Source organism: Aspergillus stella-maris (assembly GCF_047715825.1).
Source record: "Aspergillus stella-maris strain CBS 113639 unplaced genomic scaffold BDV14scaffold_87, whole genome shotgun sequence".
Lineage (NCBI taxonomy): Eukaryota > Fungi > Ascomycota > Eurotiomycetes > Eurotiales > Aspergillaceae > Aspergillus > Aspergillus stella-maris.
In genome coordinates this window covers 75,582-88,237 of record NW_027396881.1, presented here as the reverse complement: position 1 = coordinate 88,237, position 12,656 = coordinate 75,582, and the positions used below count along the sequence as shown (strand labels likewise).

General features: G+C 51.5%; 5 protein-coding genes across 5 annotated transcripts; 3 read left to right on the top strand and 2 right to left on the bottom strand.

Moving 5' to 3' along the window:
- The first annotated feature begins 903 nt into the window (after positions 1–903).
- On the top strand, positions 904–1,644 carry BDV14DRAFT_149772 (cupin domain-containing protein). The gene is made up of 3 exons (XM_073766539.1): positions 904–1,106; positions 1,160–1,391; positions 1,443–1,644. The coding sequence occupies exons 1-3, from the start codon at positions 1,009–1,011 to the stop codon at positions 1,470–1,472; spliced, it is 360 nt and encodes a 119-aa protein (XP_073623033.1). The 5' UTR covers positions 904–1,008; the 3' UTR covers positions 1,473–1,644.
- A 708-nt stretch (positions 1,645–2,352) lies between these two features.
- On the top strand, positions 2,353–4,727 carry BDV14DRAFT_149762 (serine/threonine-protein kinase). The gene is made up of 3 exons (XM_073766538.1): positions 2,353–3,127; positions 3,173–4,487; positions 4,538–4,727. Exons 1-3 carry the CDS (start codon positions 2,563–2,565, stop codon positions 4,623–4,625), a joined length of 1,968 nt encoding a protein of 655 aa, XP_073623032.1. The 5' UTR covers positions 2,353–2,562; the 3' UTR covers positions 4,626–4,727.
- BDV14DRAFT_183367 (uncharacterized protein) lies at positions 4,465–5,492 on the bottom strand. The gene is made up of 2 exons (XM_073770370.1): positions 5,392–5,492; positions 4,465–5,254 (listed from the first exon to the last, which is right to left on the bottom strand). Exons 1-2 carry the CDS (start codon positions 5,404–5,406, stop codon positions 4,841–4,843), a joined length of 429 nt encoding a protein of 142 aa, XP_073623031.1. The 5' UTR covers positions 5,407–5,492; the 3' UTR covers positions 4,465–4,840.
- A 463-nt stretch (positions 5,493–5,955) lies between these two features.
- BDV14DRAFT_205094 (putative phenol monooxygenase) lies at positions 5,956–8,159 on the bottom strand (the record flags this gene model as incomplete). The annotated part of the gene is made up of 3 exons (XM_073774660.1): positions 5,956–6,374; positions 6,435–6,900; positions 6,963–8,159. The coding sequence occupies 3 exons, from the start codon at positions 8,157–8,159 to the stop codon at positions 5,956–5,958; spliced, it is 2,082 nt and encodes a 693-aa protein (XP_073623030.1).
- Positions 8,160–10,461: 2,302 nt separating this feature from the next.
- BDV14DRAFT_193281 (flavin-containing monooxygenase) lies at positions 10,462–12,609 on the top strand (the record flags this gene model as incomplete). The annotated part of the gene is made up of 5 exons (XM_073771756.1): positions 10,462–10,804; positions 10,867–11,225; positions 11,276–11,546; positions 11,606–12,298; positions 12,353–12,609. 5 exons carry the CDS (start codon positions 10,462–10,464, stop codon positions 12,607–12,609), a joined length of 1,923 nt encoding a protein of 640 aa, XP_073623029.1.
- Positions 12,610–12,656: the final 47 nt, after the last annotated feature.

Genomic DNA, 12,656 nt, shown 5'->3' with positions numbered 1-12,656 from the left:
AGACCATGTCTACTAGCTCCTATAGCAGGGAGTAGCTACGTACCATACTTAAGTAGTGCTGTAGTCGGTACGGTGCGAACCTAGACTAGTCTACATCATACGAGCACGGCTACCACTAAAGTCCGAGTACCCTGCTGGCGATCAGAATGGCGTCCATGTCTTTACTGGTTCAAGGATAGCGGATGTTTTAGGGAGCAAGATGCTTGGCTGCTATCATGGCTGTTTCATGGTGCGCAAATATGGTGGGATTGGGCGACCTGGACTACGCTGCTTAATGCAGCGAAGCCATATTGTGCAAACGAACTGCAGCCACAGCCACGAGCTCTTAATTTCTGACGCAGGTTCCAGGACTTTGATGTATGTATCTGTAGAACAGACGGCGTTCGGATGTGCTGGTGGAAGAAGAAGAGAGGGCGCCTTCGACCCCTCATACTGAAGCAAGGGAAACCCTAACCCAGACGGGTAAAAAGATCCGGTAGGCTGCGAGATTGGAGTACCAAAGTACTCGTTATCAAGAACGACCCCTCATCACGATAGTATCGCTTTCCTTCCGAGAGCGTCAAATTTGGGACATACCTTATCGTGTTCTATCGATCAGGAGATGGAGAAAAGAACCTAACTCGAGGGGGTATTCTTATGCCTTTGCTAGGCGTTCAGACTGTTGCCCCTCATGGTCAACGATCCCCTCACCCCTGCCGACAATTGGAGATGCATCAACATCAACGTGAGTCCAATCCGGTCCTGGACATGTCTTCAACGGGTGGTGTTTGTCTATCGGCGTCCTACTTCAGAAGGTGAATCCGAAGCGATTGCGATGCCGTATTCGGTGTTCCTATTCCTGGGCTGGTCTCTGGTTTGAGAGCGAGGATGGGTGGGATATAAACCAAGAGGGCTGTACCTGGGAGACAAGAAATCGAGCTTGTCTTTTCGCCTACCTCATCACCTGTATCCTGTCATTGTTAAACGATTCCAACCATTCCATCGCCGTACCCCTCAACCGCCAGCAAGATGTCGCCTGCAATGGTCTACCATGCCAAAGCGCAATCCACCTTCAAGCCTCCGTTGGTTGCAAATGAGAATGCTTTCCTCGGCGACGTTGACTCAAGGTACGTCGCTGACAATTGAGCCCTTACAGTGTTTCGCAGACTGACAATAGCAGCGACTCGTACAACCCCGAGAAACCCATCTCCGCCGGATTCTACCGTCTCGAAAAGGGCACGCCTCTTGTTTATACCTACTCATACGACGAGATGAAGATTATCCTCGAGGGCGAGTTTGAGATCTCGGATGAGACAGGACAAAAGGTGACGGCGTCGCCGGGGGATGTCTTCCACTTTCCCGCGGGTTCGAAGATCACCTTCACGACGCCCTCATACGGGCTAGCATTTTTCGTAAGTAGCAGTCTGGGCCTCGGCCGTAGGCGAAGGCTAACATGTGGCTAGACTGGACAGCGGGCCAAGGGGGTGCTCTGAGGGGCAGAATGGAGGAGAATGGAGCCAATGAACCTTGGAAATTAGACGAGTTTATCGAGATTGCGAGCCCGCGATGACATCAGCGTCCGGTTTGTGTGGACTCGAGGACAGATCTGTGCTGCGAACCATGGGCTGCTTGGGTTTGGGTCCGCTCTGTATCTTGGCTAAACAAGAGCAGGAATTAGCTACAAAACCTTGGAGAATTCAAGCAATTCTTGCGCGAACATACCTCGAAACTTGGAAGTTGGAGTAGGCTACCCTGTAGACCACCATTGTTTGTATCGACAACAGACTCAGAGTCTCGATGAGCTGCGGCTGAGCAGTCCGATCACACTAATTTCCGATGGATCAACTGTCACAAATCGACGCGATCCTTTCTGCTCAGTGTGATAGGATCCTGGTCACAGCTAGCGGGGATGACTCGCAGGATCTTGGTCGCAATCGGGATTGTGGATGGATCGAGGGAGGGAGTTGCTGGGGAAACAATCCAGGCACGCCTTGGAGGGGCAGCAAGAGTAACAAAAAGTGTGGCTGGCTGTTGATCAGTGCAAGTCAGTTCAGGCAGAGTGGCAGCCAATCTGGGCCCAAAGTGGGACTTGTTCAGCTCCATCGTCATTCTTCTTCTCAAGCAATAATTACAAAGTCGTCGCTTCCCCTCACCAGCTTTGATCGCTTCACTTGCTTCACTTTGACCCTCTTAATCTTGACCCTGAGTCTATCCCTTGCGTCTTCTCGTCTCGGTCTCAACCACTTCCTTCCTGCTTCCTCTTCCCTTCCAGAATCACCCCTGCGACGCTTGTTTCTCCTTCCCTTCAAAACAAAGCCATTCTGTCCTTTCCTTTGGTCGCTCTGTGTTACTGTGTTACATACATTCCCATTGCTTTTTCTGCTACGGGGTCTGTCTGTTTATTCTTTGTCCGATCCAGGGTCTCGGAATTTATTCTCCTCGCCTCGTGTGAATCGCGTTTCTTTTTCGATAAATACCCTGCTCGATCCCTTCCGCCACTTGGCTAACGCGTTGGTTGGGCTTCTCTGCTTGTTCGCAAAGAATCGCGCCTGAGACATCGAGAACAACAAACTTCATGACAAGATGACGCTCGATTTTGATTCAAAAGATCGCTCCGGCTTTCGCCTGCCTCACCCTCCTCCCCTCTTGCACACTCGCTCCGGTAACGAGGCGTTCGATCGCCCCTCGACACCTCGCGATGATGGCTTCACCAGCCCAATTTCAACACCACAAGGCAGCCCAAGCAAGAACCGCAATCCTCCTGGTGCTTTCGACCTGCCCAATGTTTTCGACAAGGCTCTGAAATTGCAGCCTTCTTCTCCCACGAAAAACACCCACAACCACTTCAATCACCCAATGTTCACGAAGCCAAACAGAAGCAATGAGATGCTCAACGAAAGTGTCATTCGCCCCACCAGTCCGACTCGCAAGTCGAACAAGGAAAACACACCCCCAAATTCGACTCGTTTAGGCAAGGAACTTGGTCCGAATCCAGCTGCTGCAGCTGTTTCTCGACATGAACAATACCAAACCCGCGACTTGGAGAGTGTGCAAAGACGCCAGGTGCCGATGCGTGGACTGACTCCAGAAGAACTTGAAAAACTTCAGGATCCCAAGGTTAAGCGACTGGTAAACGTGACTCAACTCTGTAAGTTTCACACTCCTCGGTTGTAGAGCCTTTCTAACGGTCTAGATTTCCTCGATCACTACTTCGATCTGCTTAGCTACGTCCACAACCGCCAGACCCGCCATTCCCAATTTCGCGCCGCGAACCCTGAACCCCCCGCAACACCCATGGAAGAGTACGAGCCCGCGTTGTTGAAATATTTGGGTCGGGAGCGGGCCCACCTCCGCAAGCGTCGTACCAGACTTCGTCAAGGTGATTTCCAGATTTTGACTCAGGTCGGTCAGGGTGGGTACGGACAGGTGTACTTGGCATCTAAAAAAGATACAAAGGAGGTGTGCGCGTTGAAGGTCATGAGCAAGAAGCTACTCTTCAAGTTGGATGAAATCAGACATATCCTTACAGAGCGCGACATTTTGACTGCGGCAAAGAGCGACTGGCTGGTGAAGCTGCTCTATGCTTTTCAAGATGAGACCCAGATTTATCTTGCCATGGAGTTTGTTCCGGGTGGTGATTTCCGCACATTGCTCAACAACACCGGGGTCTTGCACAACCGTCACGCGCGCTTCTACATTGCCGAGATGTTTTGCTGTATTGACGCTCTTCATGCGCTGGGCTACATCCATCGTGACTTGAAGCCAGAGAATTTCCTCATTGACTCGAGTGGTCATGTGAAGCTGACAGATTTCGGTCTCGCCGCCGGTATGCTCAACCCAGGTAAGATTGAATCAATGCGGGTGAAGCTGGAGGAGGTTGGAAACACTCCGGTACCATTTGGCCGCCCGATGGAGCAGCGTACAGTGGCCGAACGTCGCCAGGGCTACCGTACTCTACGAGAACGCCAGGTCAACTACGCCAAGTCCATTGTCGGCTCTCCCGACTACATGGCCCCAGAAGTGCTCAAGGGCGATCAGTATGATTTCACCGTCGATTACTGGAGTTTGGGATGTATGCTATTCGAGGCACTAGCGGGATACCCACCGTTTGCTGGTGCAACGGTTGATGAAACCTGGCAAAACCTCAAAAATTGGCAAAAGGTGCTAAGGCGTCCAGTCTACGAGGACCCCAACTACTTCTTGTCCAAACGAACCTGGGACTTGATCACAAGACTTGTGGCGTCGAGGGATCACCGTTTCAAGAACATTCAAGAGATCCACGCTCACGACTACTTCAACGAGGTGGACTTTAACCATTTGCGCGAGCAGCGTCCGCCGTTTGTGCCCGAGCTGGATTCGGAGACTGACGCGGGCTACTTTGACGACTTTTCCAACGAGGCGGACATGGCCAAGTACAAAGAGGTGCACGACAAGCAGCGCGCTTTGGAGGAAATGGCGGAACGTGATGACAAGATGAACAAGGGACTGTTTGTAGGATTCACATTCAGGTTGGTTTTCCTTCCCTTATGCAATTGTCAGGTGATTCTAACGATAGCAGACACCGCAAGCCCAACATCGAAGGCACTGGCCGTCTTTCTCACCGCAAACCTATCCCCACAGATGGAACCTTTGGCACCATGTTTTAGCCGGTTCTGTCATTTACTTTCTTCCTGTTGCGTCCGGGCGAGCTGGTCTCGAGTGGCCATTGTTTGATTAAGCGAGTATGAGTTTAATGCATAGTCGGTACGGTCTGACGGAGTTGAGTTGTATGATACATAGAAGGTATCGTAGTGATAGTACAATCAAGCTTCTATTTTCTTAATGCCTGAATACCATTCATCCAGTGCAAATGAGCCGTAGCTTACTCATTCGCCTGCCGAACCATCCTCAAAATCGCACTCTCATCCCCCCCAACAACAGCCTGCCCACTAGTCCAATCAACCGTAACAGGCCTCACAAACCGCCCACTATCCTCCTTAAACTTCTTAATCGCATCCTCCGCATTCCTAGCCCCCTGCACAATCTCACTAACAGAGTACTTCATCCCCCCCTCCTTAGACCCCGCAGCCGGATCCCCAGACACATACTCAAGGATATTCTGGAGTTGCTGCGTCGTAGGCGGTGCTGTTGTAACCTCGAGCGTGAATTCGCCGCGGCCGATGGGGGATGAGGCTTCTTGCGCTGCGGCTGAGGCGGTTTTCAGTATGCGATGGGCGGTTTGGCTTGACTGGAGGGAGGGGCTGTGGAAGAGGGTTATTGGGTCGAGGGTTTTGGCCTGTTCGTGATAGAAGGGTTAGGAGGATGTTGTTTGGGGGTGAGTGGTTTGGGTGGTGGTTGGAGTCTTAAGTGTAAGTCGAGCTCGATGGGAGCTGTGTTTGAAGAAGGAAAGTGGCAGAGGGACCGGGGACGTACGAAGCGAAAAACCATCTTGGATATCTTTTTCTGTGGTATGCGAGGTTCAATTGGTTTATTGAAGAGGTGAAGTTGGAGTTGGAGGTTGGATAGCTTCGGCGTGGTTAGGGTCGGGATGCGGTCGGTCGCGGTCGGGGGTCAGTGAGTCAGGTGCCTGTTTGGTGATTACGTCATTGGTGTTGATGTCGGGGTCCCGATTTGTTAGTACCTAGAGACGGGATGGATGGAGTAAATAGTCAACACGACCATACTATAATATTGAGTAGTTTACTGGGAATTTGTATTGCAGAGCCAAAGAGGAGATTGACTATGGTGGTACTGATTAGTGACTATATGCATACCTATAAAAATGGTGATTGTTTGTGATCAATACGTAGTCCAGTATATGCCTTGGTGCAGAAATATATATGTCGAGCTATAGAGACGTAGTTATTTGTGTGTAATTAAGGGCGAACGATGACTCCCAAAGTCCCGATAGTGACGCCGGGATATTTTTCATAACAAGGAGTATTTATTTGCAAGCTCCAGGATTCGCAGAGCCTATACACAATCTAAAAATCAGATCTAAACCCTCCTAAGCACACCACCAAGATACGCCTCCACCCGCTCAACATCATCCAGTCTCGCAACAACACCTACATACCCATCCGGCCTAACAATCGCAATCGCGCCCTCACTCTCATCAACACCATAGATCTTATAAACGTCATCGGCCAGATCATACCCGCTGTAAAAGCGCATTTCGCTGTGCTGCTTGAATTCAGAGGGAAGGTCGCGCCATGTGAAGTCTTGACTTCCGACGGTGCCTGACCCGGTGGTGGATGTTAGGTGTGGGTGGATGACGACTTGTTCGATTGTGCCGGGCGGGAACTTGGATATTGTGTTTGAGAGAGTTTTGATTGTTGTTGCGGATTTGCCCTGGGGGTTGAGGAGGTCGGAGGATGTTAGGAGGAGGATGCGTGTGCGGCCGGTTGAGAGGAAGTCTGTCGTAGTTAGTATTTTGAGTCAATGCTCAAGGAAGATACTATGGGTAAGGAGCTTACCGTCGTGCAAGTCTCGTCTATTCCCATCCGCAAACCTCTTGACCTTAACATTCAACAACCTGCGTCCGGGATGCAGCACACCACTTAGATAGTCGACACCCTTGATGGGGTTCTTGTCCTTAGCAGCATCCGTCGGCTTCCTGACAACGAAACTCTCAGGGTACTCGATCCCGCAACCGCTCGTGAACCCATTGCCCGTGCTGAACACCTCCAGGAACTGCTCGTGTGTGAGTGCCTGGCCAATTCCGTCCTCAGATCCAATCTTGCCAGAGAACATTGACGAGAAGGCGCGGTCGAAGTCGATGAGTTGTTGCGCGATTGTATGTCGCTCTTGGTGGTATGTGTCGACGAGGGGATCGGATTTGGCGGAAATCAGGTCACCAGGGGTGAGGCCGTGGATGGAGTAGACTAATTTCCAAGCGAGGTTGTATGAGTCCATCATTGAGACGTTCATTCCTTGGCCGGCCTAGTACACCAAGTTAGAATTCTCTCTTTGCATGAAAAGATGTTGAATTTATGGGGGTTTACCTTCGGACTATGCGTATGGCACGCATCACCAGCAATAAACACCCGGTTTACACCCTTGGAGTCCTTCACAGTAAACTGATCAGACACGCGCTGTCCAATCTGATATGCAGCCCACCAATCGACCGCACCATTCTCCTTCGGCCGAATATAGTACGGCTTAAACGCCGCCGCAGCATTCTGGAAGATACTCTCAAGCGTAACGCCCGCTCGGCGAGCCTTCGCACCCTCCTTCGCCTTCCGATCATCACCAGTCTCAATCTCATCATCCGGAACCTGGACATATAACCTCGTCAAATAGTCACCCGTTGCAATGCGCTCACGCGGAATAACCATAACCGACCCAGCAGGCGAATGAATCGCCGTCCTTCGCCGAATATCGGGAAAATCCGTATCGATGACCAAATCCACAACACCCCAGATATGATCTAGCGATTCACCCTCAAGGCTCAATCCCATACACCGCCGGACGTTCGAGTGCGCGCCGTCCGCGCCAACGAGGTACTTCGCGCGAATCGTTCTCCTTTCTTTAGCTTCGCCAACCTCGATCTCCGCGAGAACAGGGAACTCCGGATCGCCATTCTCATCGATCTTCACGTCGACGAGCTTCGTATCCCTCTGTACCCCGCGCTGACTATACCTCAACAAATCTGTCTCGAGAATGCGCTCAATACGACCCTGGTGAATCGTGACTTCGTGCTGGAATCGCGCGGGAACACTAACGTCCGGCACGATCGAAGTGCGCTCAATAACATCCCCCTCATCTTCTTTCTTCCCAGTCGGATTCCAAAACGCAACTTCCTCCATGTGGCATCCATCATTGAGTATTTCGTCCGCTAGACTAAGAGACTTGAGGACTTCAAGCGTGCGCGGTTGAAGACCGTCTGCTTGGCCTGATTTCAGCGTGCCGGGTTTCGAGTCAACGCAGAGGAGGGAAGAGTCGGAGAGGCCGTAGCGAGATAGGAGGAGGGTGAGCATGAGGCCTGCGGGGCCGGCACCGACGACAAGGACTTCATATTTTTCGGGGTTGGGCTGTTGTTGGTTGTGGCCATTGGATTGGGACTGGCCGTTGTGATGAGTGTTGGAAGAGGAGGAATTTGAGTCGGAGAAGGCGGGGGAAAGGCGGGGGAGAGGCGGCGCGAAGGAGGGCAGGACGCGCAGTTCGCGTGATGAGGCGCTGTATTCTGTGAAGACGGGCATGATGGCTCACTTTTCCAACAGCAGTAGAAAAGAAAGAGAAGGGCTGGGAACTCAATTGCAATCGCAACAATTGAAGCAATAACCTGACCAAGACGTGATTGATATAGGACGATCGCCGGCGGAGAAACCCCCCACTTGTCAGTAATTATTAAGGGATGACTGATTCTGGTTCCCCCGTCTCTTGGGGTCTTTATATCCGTGATCTGGGACATGGCGCAAGGTACATTCCGTTGGGGAGAGTTTCCCCGTTGCTGCTAATTACATGTGCAGGGATGCGAAATTGGTGTATTATTAGTTAGTGCTGTGCCGCAGAGTTGTACTGGTTTTGTTTATGTACTACTAAGTCAATGGAGCGATTAGTGACCGCTGGAGTCTTGAACAACATCGGATATAGAGAGCAGCGAGGTATAGAATATCCATGCGGAGTAAGAAAAAGAAAGCATGGCGGGCGTCAGCGGCTCTATCGCGCCTGTACTACGAAGATTGGACCCCCCGCCAAAATCGCCTACCGATCCCTGCCGGGGATGTATACCCCAGCCATTATAGCATCTGATATAGGTCGCATTCATTTACTTCCGACATTCCAAGAGTTTACTAGGCAATCGCAATCTCGGTTCCGCGAAGGCTCAGCGGCTCCAAAGGTCAAATCGTAGTAGATCTGAATGAGATTGGCCTGATGTCTCCGCATGAATACAGGATGATCAGTACGCATCTAGAGTCGCTGAGTGGTTAGGAGCCTGGATATACGGATATAACACAGGAAGGTCGTAAAACTCGAGCTTCCCCCTTGGGTAACCTAAAAGAGAATCACTGAGCTGTACGAATGGAGAAGCATACCCCGCGTCCCGTAAAACCGTTTGCATTCCGCGCAGCGGCAACCTCGAAAGTCTCTAGTGACTTGTCGGACGAGCGCTATGGGGGTGCGAGGTATACAGTTCGAGGCAATAAGCGAGCAGCACAATACTGGGCTCCGGCATGCGAAGCACACTCTGGTCGACTCTCACCGACAGCGAAAGAAGTATGATCGAGCTTTCTGTGCGGCGGAGCCAAAATTGTACCTTGGACCAATCAGAGTATCTCGAAAAAAAATCCTATTTCCAGTACTCGGAGTCACACCGAGGTGTATATTAAACCCCGGATTTTTGATCTCGAATCGAGACAGGGATGCTTGATACGTATCTGGTTCATCCTAAGCGCACTCGTCCAAAACCCGGAGTAAGCAGTGTGTCAAAGTTGGAGACTTCCGAGGAGAGTATCCCCCGCGTTTGCCGCTCCAAGGATTGGGGGATTTCCGGGGGTACAGAACCGACTCGTCGGGTCTGAGACAAAGAAGTTGACACCAATGAGGAGTCTAGATCGATGACCGTAAGCTCAATTATCAGTCCATGAGTCAAGTGGTAAAACGCTCGTTAGACTTGTCACGACCGTTATCTGCGTGACCGGTGCCTCATGCTGGGGTTTGTCCGACTAATCTCGTGGCGCGGCTCAATTCCGCGGTTTGCCTCATCACAGGTCTTCGGTTTTTGAATCGCTTGATAATGCATGCTATATACTTCCTGTTTCTTCCTGAATTGCAAGTAGACTGGGAATGGAGATGTCCATAGTGCCGCTGCTACAGGTTGAGCTGTGCGACCAGCTTCGCACGACCTTCGCCTGTCAAATATGCAGGCGTCCAAGGTTCTCAGGAGGAAGTGCATGGCAAACAAGCACAGGAACAATTGGTGAATTGGCACGTTTTCGTTCTCGCTACCCCTCATTTTGCAAGCCTGCGACCGGCCGGCCGGCCAGTCACATTTCCTTGGATTACTCCAGCAAGCGTTCCAAGCTTTCCTTTCCCCGCAATGGAGGCGAAAGGGGGTTTTTCCTGACTTCGCTTTGGAAGCGTCGGAACCGAGGGTCCACCCCCCATAACGCCTCTGTGTATCTCCGGATTTTTGCAGTCTCGACAGTGCTCAATCTCGGCGCATTGTAGAGTGATTGTGGATCTGAAATTGAATCTAAATAGAGTCCAAGCCCCGGGGAGGTACAAGGGGCAAACGGGGAGGAGGTTAGAGCTCCTGTATCGCAGCGACGTTGAAGACTCCGCACTTTTAGTGGTTGAGTTAAACGCTAGTCCGGTCACTTTTTTCGGCCCCAAGGAGGCCGAGCTTGCGTATATTATCGGGGGGGAGCTTCAGTCGGTTTCCACTGCATGTCTTGGATCCTGATCCCTTAACTCCTTTAATTCAACCAAAGTCGCTCTGCTTCGGCTGTCTTTTCTGTCGAGCTTTCGCAATAGTTGTCGGTTATACCAGAGCACAGCATGATGAAGCGTTTGTCGAGAGTTTTGGGCCGTGGTTCGTCCGAGCCGAAGGTTCAGCAGGTGGCAGCTGCGCAAACCAACGGCACCCCAGAAGCCAAATCCAACGGCATAACGAACGGTACGGCGCCCAAGGCACCTGAAGCTGAGCCTTGGATTGTAGAGGAACGCTCTATTGATGCCACTCGTCCTATGCGAGTTGTGGTTATTGGCTCGGGAATTTCGGGAATTATTGCTTCGATCCGTCTCCGGCAGAGAATTGGGAAATTGGACCTTTGCGTCTATGAGAAGAACGAGGATATTGGAGGTACTTGGCTGGAGAATAGGTACCCAGGTTGCGCCTGTGGTGAGTTGTACCCCTGTCGCATCCGTAGCGGGCGACGGACTAGTGACTGACATTGCACCCAGATATCCCGGCTCACACGTACCAGGCCACTTTTGAGCCGAATAAAGAGTGGTCAACGTTCTACGCTGCCGCCCCAGAGATCCATAAGTACTGGAAACACGTATCAGATAAGTACGGTTGCGAGAAGCACATCAAGTTCAAGCACCAGGTGTGCGGCGCGACGTGGGATAATGTGCGGAGCAAATGGACGTTGCAGGTGAAGAACCTCGACAGCGACGAAATCATTGAAGACCAATGTGATGTTGTCGTGTCGGCCAGTGGTGCGCTGAATGAGTGGAAGTGGCCTGAAATCGAGGGTCTCCATGATTTCAAGGGGAAGCTGATGCACAGTGCCAAATGGGATGAAAGCTATGACTATAGTGTAGGTCGAGTCCGTTTTGCACAAAATTCCAAGACTAACCACAAGGATAGGGCAAGAAGGTGGCTGTCATCGGCAATGGGTCCAGTGGAATCCAGATTGTCCCTGGTATGCTGCCAAAGGTGGCGCATCTTGATCATTATATCAGAGGCCGCACATGGCTCTCGCCCACATTTGCGCGTGAGCACGTGGATAAGCGTAACTCGGAGCTTGAAAACTGCAAGTCAATGAATTGCCATCCAATGACCCTCGCTAACAATTTCCAGTTTCATTTACACCTGAGGAGATCGAGAGCTTCAAGAAAGACCACTCCGTGTACCAGAAGTTCCGGAAAGGTAAGAGCTGCAGATACGTGTCGTCTGACGGCTGCTAACAATAAGCAGAAATCGAGACGGAACTCCAGTCTGTACACGGCTGCACGCTGGTAGGCTCGCCTGAGCAAGTGGGAGCCACGGCTTTCTTCACAGAAAATATGGAGCGGCGGTTGCGAAACAAGCCAGAGCTCGTCAAAGACCTGATCCCTGCGTTTGCACCGGCCTGCCGTCGGCTGACCCCTGGACCTGGCTACCTTGAAGCCCTCACAGATGACAAGGTCGAAGTCATCTCGAGCCCTATCGTCAAGATTGTAGAGGACGGCGTTCTCACTGAGGACGGGAAGCATCACCCAACTGACGTTGTCGTCTGTGCCACCGGGTTCAACACCACCTTCACACCACGTTTCCCCATTGTCGGAAAGGAGGGAGTATCTCTATCGAAGCGATGGGAGACAACGCCAGAGAACTATCTTTCTCTAGCAGTGGATGGCTTCCCCAACTACTTCGTCTGTCTGGGTCCCAATGCAGCTCTGGGTGAGGGCAATCTGCTCCTCCTGATCGAGAAGGAAATCGACTACATCACACACTGTCTTGCCAAGATGCAAAGAGACAACGTCCGATCGATGAACGTCTGCAAGGAGGCCGTCGAGATGTTCACAAAGCACTGCGACCAGTACTTCTCACGGACAGTGTTTGGTATGGAATGCCGCAGCTGGTACAAGGGTGGTTCATTGAACGGAAGAGTCACGGCGCTCTGGCCTGGTAAGTCAAGGCAATCAAAGTGAGAAGAGAAGCAACGACTAACCATCTGACTAGGCTCTTCTCTCCACGCAATGAAGGCTCTTGCCTCGCCTCGATGGGAGGATTACACATATGAGTACGTCAACGACAATCCCAATGGCTGGATTGGTGACGGCTGGGCCGAGGATGAGAGAAACAAGATCATCAGCGTGGACTATCTGGATGATGACCAGATTGACTTCCCCAGCGCTGTGATAGCGAAGGCTGTTGAGAATGTCAAGCAGAGCTTGAACGAAGAGACGAATGGTCTGACGAATGGGACTGGACACTGAGCGAGTTTTGCTGTTTCATAAGCGGTGAATCAAGATTGCAATAATTA

Excerpts from the sequence above, each read along its gene's own strand:
- BDV14DRAFT_149772 (XM_073766539.1), top strand. The coding sequence starts at position 1,009 with ATGTCGCCTGCAATGGTCTACCATGCCAAAGCGCAATCCACCTTCAAG. Across the intron at positions 1,107-1,159 it reads CTCGGCGACGTTGACTCAAG|CGACTCGTACAACCCCGAGA; the intron begins GTACGTCGCTGA and ends TGACAATAGCAG. Across the intron at positions 1,392-1,442 it reads CATACGGGCTAGCATTTTTC|ACTGGACAGCGGGCCAAGGG; the intron begins GTAAGTAGCAGT and ends ACATGTGGCTAG.
- BDV14DRAFT_149762 (XM_073766538.1), top strand. The coding sequence starts at position 2,563 with ATGACGCTCGATTTTGATTCAAAAGATCGCTCCGGCTTTCGCCTGCCT. Across the intron at positions 3,128-3,172 it reads GGTAAACGTGACTCAACTCT|ATTTCCTCGATCACTACTTC; the intron begins GTAAGTTTCACA and ends CTAACGGTCTAG. Across the intron at positions 4,488-4,537 it reads TTTGTAGGATTCACATTCAG|ACACCGCAAGCCCAACATCG; the intron begins GTTGGTTTTCCT and ends TAACGATAGCAG.